The following is an 8112-nucleotide window of genomic DNA, read 5'->3' as shown; positions in this document are numbered from 1 at the left end:
TATATATATAGCATTACGGAACTATTTACATGGTCATTGAATTAGACTCATACCGAATATAGTATTGAAAAGTCAAATATTCAGCGAACACCGCTTCAGTTATTATCATTACTTAATAGGTACAACTACTCAAAATATAAATTGAAAATTTAAATTATACTTTTTTCCTTACCATTGTCCATGTTCTTTTATCCACAGGATTGAAATGGTCAACCCTTTGAGTTATATTAGCCCACACGGGTGAACTAGTTCTACCTATGGGAACTTTTATTGGGGGAGGTCCATGCCGGTTTCGAAACGTTTTACTCTAAAAATGTTAAATTTAATTGCATTCATGTTAGATATGTATATCAGACTAAAACTTATTTTCATTTACCTCTGCCGCAATAACAGAAATTAGTAGAACTAGACTAGATAATGCTATCATTTTAACAGTATTTTGATGAATGTTGTAAATACTTTTCAATAAGTGATGAAAAAAGCCAAATGAATAGGAATGTAAAATTAAATTAACGATAAGATTAATTTTTATTATGAAATTGTAGCAGATTTACCGATAGAGTCGCAGACGCGACAGATCATGTTCGGCCTAAGACCGCTTTCACACAGAGCGATAACGGCACGATTTACTTCATGCAGTAAATCTCAACGACACAAAAGTATGTACAAAATAAATGTATTTAAAGCGAACGCTTTCACTTTGATCCGATCCTGTATTAAAATCGTTGAAGTAAAAAATGTCGCAAATACATTCCGATTTGTATTAACAAATCGTGCAATAAAAATGCTGCACGACACGTATATTTAAAGTAACCAAATGTACGCTTTCACACGTCTCGTCAACTTATCGTTTTCCATGGTTGCCGATACTTATTTCCACCGCACGGGTATGATATGCAAGTAGTGCTAAGCGCGACTTGCAGCCATTAACATGTCTTTCTCAAAGAAAAAAAACGTTTAATTACCAAATAGTCGATTCAATAGAATTACTGTTTCTCGCTCCATTAAATACATACTTACAACTAAACCAGACAACACTTCGAGGATTGCTACGCTTGCATTTCAATTTGGAACGGCGTTCGATACGGTACGACAAGTCGCGTTCAGTAAATCGTGTTGGTATCGCACTGTGTGAAAGTGGCCTAAATGAGTATTTACTTGATAGCAGCAGAGAACACTCGTAAATAACGAAATTTTTATTTTATAAGGGTAAATGTACTTACTAAAATTCGGGGTACTTACGTATTAACACCACTGCAGCAAATATTTCGCTAATGCACCAATCGACACCTTAAATTGTTGTGACAAATCATAGAATAAAAAACCTTATGTAAAATCAAAACCTTTTCAAAATTCAAAATATTTTATTTATAAAAAGGAGTCAGATTTCGGTGGAAAATGGTCTGAAACAGAATTTAACATAGATTCAAAACAGACAGTATTTAATTTTGCTTGGAGCGTCGTATTTCCTATTGCATTATTTTTGTGTTTCATTTTTTTTTTATTATCGAAACTGACAATGCAAGACGCCTTTTCTGTTGTCTGCCATCTTTCAAAAAAACAAATAGGAAGAAAGAAGTTAATGATAGAAAAATTAACTTTTAATAAATGATGAGATACTTGTTTATTTATTGATTCAGTTATTTATTCGTTCGTTCATTTGTTATTTACTTATTTATTTTTAAAGTGAAACTTTTATTATATCGCCTCAAATTTATCTGTCTGTCGCATTACAGCCGGCCGCGAAGTAGGGGTAAAAGTGAAAGGCGCCCATGGCATGCATGACCTAACCGTGTAGCATTTATATTCTCACTCATTCGTGCAAGTGCATGACTATTACATTTATAGACTGTGAAACTCAAAGCGAAGATGAAATTACTGATAGAATAACTGAAGTTCAAAATGATTGAATGATTTAAATAAATATTGTTTTTGTTATTATTATGTATTTATTATGTATTTCGTACTCTCATAATCAAATTGAAATTAAAATTTGTAGTTGAATATCTTGTCTACTATTGGTTTCCCATTTCCGATTTTAATTTTAATACCCTAAATCCAATAATTTTCCGAAGAGTTACAATTAAATGTCTACAATCGGAAAAGCTTCATAAAACCATACGACATATATTTAGTATTATGAAACTGATTTGAATAGTCGCTGAATTAGACCCACACTGTGGCACATGATATAAATGCAGTGTACTCTTTATAACGTCATTCGATTTAACGACAAACTCCTTAAAACGTCGAAATTGCTTGACTTTGGTTGATTTATATGGTTTTCTATATAATATTACACTCTATACAGCGTCACGCTCACTCCATTTAACGACAACAATGCGGCATTATAAATCATTGAGCAGTACTTCCTAAGTTGCCGAAATAGATAAGAACTGTACTGTGTACGTTGTTGAAGAAGATGATCCTGTCCCTCCACCAACCATCAAACAAGCACTTGATGCAGCGAAACTATTAAAAAAATACTTTTTATATAATTAAATTGATCCAGCAGTATCTCAAGATATGAGTAAGATACGTAACAAAATACAATTAAAATATTGGAGCAGCAAAAAACATCAGACGAAGATAACAGGCTACACGCAATGTACGAATACTAACGTTCGTGAGCAAAATGTGTACTATATTGGTAAATGCATATTATTATAGAATAGTGAAATAATATCTTTTATTTTTCTCCATTTAACGATCACTCTTTATAACGCCGAAAAATATTCGGTCCCTTAAGTGTCGTTATATAGAGTTTACACCGTAGTACTAAAATTCTAGTTACCATCTTCTATGTTCTTTTATCCACAGACAGGACTGAAATGATCAACCGTTCAGATTATGCTAGCCCACAGGGGCAAAGTATTTCTATCGTTGGGAACATCTTTTGGGGGAGGTGCATGCTAATTTCGAAATATTTTACTCTAAGCAAGTTAAAGTTAATTTTATTTAGGTACGTTACATTACAATAATGGTCATTATTATTTACCTCCCCAACAATAACACACGTTAACCGAAATAGACTAGATAATACAGTCATTTTAACAATATCTAAGCGAATGACGCAAGTACTTTTCAGCAAGTGATGGGAAAAGCTCAACGAAACGGAATATAAAATAAAATTAACAAAAAGATTATTTTTTACTATTAACATTAACATTCACATTGTCACGATTTTTTGACCGTCGCTATACACCGTCTTCTTGCACGTTTTTTTGACCCGAATATCACTTTATTTCGTTTTCGAATCATGTTATCGTTCCTTACATATATATGGTGATTCACGAAGTTTTCTCACCGCTCAAGGAGTGTGTTCTGGTGGTCACTTTAAGCAAAAAAGTTTATATTAGTATAGGTCCGATTCTCAAAAATAGTTGTGACGAATTATAAATTTTACGTTCATGAAGTTTATGAAGCTCAATTCACCAGAGACGTCGTAAATAATTCACACCTTTGGTCTGAATCCAAATTGTACCATTGACAGCAACCTTCAGCATCGTTTTAGTTTAAATGTGTAGTGTGGAATAATCGACAACCATATGATTCAACTATTTATTTTTGAGGGTCACCTTAATTCGTTTATATAAGTTTACCTACATTTCATAAAGGAAGAACTTCTGCATCACACGAGGGCGGTTCAATAAGTACCCGTGTTAGAAATGAAGACATCTTTTTTTTTTTAATTTTTCAACATAGTCCCCTTTTAGAAAGATACACTTCTCCCAACGTCCCTGCCATTTTCTTTCCTCTTCTAAAATAAAATTTGTCGAACTCTCCAAAATTCCCCCTGTCTTGGCGATGACTTCCTCGTTTGAGCTAAATTTTCTTCTCGCGAGTCATTTCTTTATGGTAGGAAACAAGACGAAGTCGCAGGGAGTCAAATCGAGTGAGTACGGGGTGTGCGGTAGCAGTTAATAACGTAATTCATGCAGTTTGACGGCAACAACTCCTGATGAATGTGCCGGTGCGTTATCGTGTTCAAAACGCACCTTCTTTTTCGTTAAATGCGCCCGTGTCTCCTTCAATTTTTTGTCGAAGCGGTCCAATAACTCACTGAGTATCGTCCAGTGATCGTTTTCCCTTTTCCTAAAACATCCGTAAAATGATTTCCTCGGTAACAACGTTTGCCAGGCTTCCTGGTCGCTCCTATCAAAAACGGATCATTGCCCACGTTTAAATTCGTTGAAGCAATATCTTACTGTGGTCGTAGATGGCGAAATGTTTCCATAAGCAGTATTCAACTTTTTTCACCTTCTCGCATTTTTTCCCATCCAAAAACAAAAAGCGAGTTACCGAACGATACTGCTCTTCCTCCATCTTAGCGAAAATAACGAAACACGTCTCAGTCGAATGGCTGCCAAATCCAAACTAACCTATCAATCAGTCTCAAATTCGTTTTGGCGTGGTTTGATAGATGGCAGTACACGATGACATGACCAATTTCCCTCAGGAACGTCCTCTGTCTTCAAACACGGATACTTATTGAACCGCCCTCGTATGTGGAAGATCTGCCCTTGAGACATGCCATGTAGAGTGACGGGAAAACTTCGTGAATCACCCTGTATTTATATGAATTACCTTTGGCAGTATTTTACAAGCTTCCGCTCCTCTATTGTTTTATATTTGAAATTTCCTTCCTTGTTCAGGAAGATTGTATATCTACAGACAAATTTCACCAATCGGAATCTTTGTTGCAAAATCTATTATTTATTATTGCATCAGCGGATGGTAAATCCCGTAAGTAATATGGATCCACCGGTGCTTATTTTTTGTGTATTTTTAAATCATTTGGCACTTACTTTCTGGATTAAGTATGTTCTCTGTATTTTCGGATGAATCAATGTTTTAAGTAGTTCGAGGAGGTGCCTTTCGAAATTGACTTAAACATATATCTACTAAAATGTCTAAAAATTCACAAAATTAATCGCCACTGATTTTACTAATTACTAATCAAACACTAGACTAGACAAATTCATGTACATAATAGACTAATTAATTTTAATTTTACAAGGATGTAAGGTATTAGAAATAATAAATGAAATAAAGTTGCTGTGATGATCGTTATTGTTGCACGTGATCCTAAAATATTTATTTTATTTCGGCCAACCATTTCGCTATTGTTGCACGTATTGTAAGTTTTGTTTCTCTCAACTGCTTGGTGTCAGTTTCTGACAGGGAAGGGAGATCGGCAGAGTGGGATGCACCTAAGTTAAAAAAACAAATATTGAACAATAAAACAGTAGAATTTGATTGGATAAGAATTACTCAATTTACCCATTCGTTTCTAATACTACATATATATGAAAATGTTTGATTAAATGAAAGCGTTATTAATTGCGATAGTGTTAACATAAAAAATTATCCTTTATAACGTTTAGGTGGTAGAAAAATCACGAATCACTAATGATAAAGCAGACTTTATGCCCTAAAATGTTAGTAACATTTATTATTATTTAAGAATTTACCAGTTAGATGTTAAACTTTGACAACATAAAAATCAATATTCCGTTTACTACAATCTTATAATCACTAAAAAATGAGACTGTGAATGTATGTATATATACAAAGGATGTCAAGCAATGATTTGTCAAAATCTAATAGACTAAGACTAATACGTTATGAATTGCTCAGTGAGTAACATTAATGAAATTTCGAATTAAACCGTAAAAAATAATGACTAATCCTGTTATTGATAAAATATTAAAGCTTTAAGAGTAGATTTATGGCATTCTACGTTTAGGTATTGTATTTTTAGAGGAATCCACAAACCACGTAGCTCGAATTTCTACACTTTTAGACCCCTCTTCCCTGCGTGGTCTACCGTAGCTTTTCGCCCAGCACACATTTTTCTATTTTGGGACATACGACATCTGGTGACAAAGTATGCTCCAAAAATTTATTCGGACAAACAGAACGAAAAGATCAATTAAAAGTTTGGATGAAGATTTTAAAAATTAAAGAAATTGATTCTGGAATAAAAGTGTGCTCAGTTCATTAACGATTACATATACTTCGTTTACTTTCTGTAGCGATGTGACCTTCAGTTTGACTGGCGCAAAGTAGAAAAGAACAGCACTAGGCCAGAAAAGGAAGGAGACAACTCTCGCTCAAACTCTTACCCGGTGAGGAGCGTATGATCCGTAAGTACTGCACTGAAAAACTGACCATTTTATCCACTACAATTGCATTGTTCAAATGTGCTGTTATTGATGCCATTTACTACTGAAAATATCAACGAGATGTTTATTTATATTTGAAGACATATTAAAGGCTTTAACAATTGTTTTCGACTCGCACTACTATTCCTGATTGAACAAAGCTTTTGACAGGTACTGTATGAAAAAGTATGTTTAATGAACAAGAGTCGAGAGTATAATGAGCTTTTTTCTCCCTACCTACGATTTTGCCAACGCGCATCCAAGACATTGGAAGGGAGGGACACATCGCTAGAGAAAGTAAATGAAGTATACTACCAAGTAAGTTGATTTCATGTTTAACCTAACTCATATACTTTGAAATTTGACAAGTTAGTTCATTGTAGTGAGCAATCAATTATTGTTTTGCATAGCTTTTTATACAACGAGTTACTTATGAATGAAATGAGCATAAATTCCATTTTTTACTACAAACTTATGCACATACTGGATTCTGATGTATTCTTATACTGCTCGCCCAACCCAGTTTTGCGCGAGTATTGAACTGATAAAATTTCACCGTTTAATGAAAATGCACCATTAATTTCGTGGGATTTTCTTTCAACTTGGATGTTTTGTGGCAATAAGCCATAATTATCTTTATTTTTACCGCATATGACCGGCGTTGAGAATCGGTTCTGCTTCAACAAAGTTCCTTTGTTAAGGGTTCGTAATAGTCCAATCACATATTGCGCTTATATTTATTTATCATTATTTTTCGGTTTGGAATCTATACAATTGCACGCAAGACCGTATTTGAAACTTTCCCTTTATTTGACAGATCTCAATAGCTTTTCTTTCAACTTTTTAGGTTCCCTTATACAGAAAAAATTAAACAGTTTTTAAAGTGAAACTTTTATTACATCGCCTCAAATTTTTCCGTCCATCTATCGCATTTCGCATTACAGCCAGCCGCGGAGTAGGGGTAAAACTGAAAGGCGCTCGGCAGAGCAGCCAAGGTCAATATGACAGCGCCCATGGCTCGCATGAGCTAACCGTGTAGCATTTATATTCTCACTCATTCGTGCAAGTGCATGACGATTACATTTATAGACTGCGAAACAAAGCGAAGATGAAATTATTGATAGAATAACTGAAGTTCAAAATGATTCAATGATTTAAATAAATATTGTTCTCAGTTTTTAACATGCGTTTATCATCTGAATTCTGAATGATTGTATTTATTATGTATTCCGTACTCTCATACGCAGATTGAAATTAAATTGTATAGTTGAATATCTTGTCTTCTATTGGTTTGCCATTATAATTCCCATTTCCCAATCATTAATATAAGATTAAGAACGCCATTTTTTTAAATACCCTAAACCAACTAAAGTTTCCGAAAATTTACAGTTAAAAGCCTACAATCTGAAAATTTTGACTTGCATCGTAAAACTGGTTTCATAAAACCACACATTTGTTTTATCTTAAATTTCAAGTTATGACATCAACAGGTAGAAATGGTGAGACTAGCGACTTGTCAGATCTCTGCCCCCACAGTCAGGCTACGTGATTCATGGAAGAGCCCTAGCTGCCGATTCATAAAAACTATAGACGTTTAATAACTATAACAAACATATTTAGGATAGTTACTATACCAACACGAAGAAAACATGAGTTGAATTGCGGAACGACTTGAGCCAGATGGTTCGTTTGATAAATGAGTATGTAACGAACGTAACGATTCAGAAAATACTACAAATGGCGCAGTAAACGCCATCTGTAGCACGATGCTACATTTTAGGATTACGTATTTTTCAACAAGGTCCACTTGTGTGGATATCTACTTGCTGAAAACGAATCCCGGCGTAGCCAACCTCAAGGTGATAGGCACGTTAGCTTAATCGAATAAAATAATTCGAAGTGGTCTGTATTCTGTCGAAACTGCCAGACGCGGATCGCGATTTCG

The 8112-nt window shown here is 34.4% G+C and overlaps 1 protein-coding gene across 1 annotated transcript in view; it reads right to left on the bottom strand.

Annotated features, from left to right (window-relative positions):
• LOC112904262 (putative serine protease K12H4.7) overlaps window positions 1–476 on the bottom strand; it is a 23064-nt gene extending 22588 nt beyond the window's left edge. The window contains exons 1-2 of the mRNA XM_025973870.1: window positions 377–476; window positions 173–307 (exon numbers count right to left, since the gene is read on the bottom strand). Coding sequence (XP_025829655.1) covers window positions 173–307; window positions 377–427 — 186 coding nt within the window. The 5' untranslated portion in view covers window positions 428–476. The remainder of the gene's footprint in view (window positions 1–172; window positions 308–376) is intronic.
• Window positions 477–8112: the final 7636 nt, after the last annotated feature.

The sequence above is a fragment of the Agrilus planipennis genome, unplaced genomic scaffold, assembly GCF_000699045.2.
Source record: "Agrilus planipennis isolate EAB-ADULT unplaced genomic scaffold, Apla_2.0 scaffold30, whole genome shotgun sequence".
NCBI classification, from domain to species: domain Eukaryota; kingdom Metazoa; phylum Arthropoda; class Insecta; order Coleoptera; family Buprestidae; genus Agrilus; species Agrilus planipennis.
The sequence above is the reverse complement of the archived record's forward strand: the minus strand, read 5'-3'. Positions and strand labels throughout refer to the sequence as shown.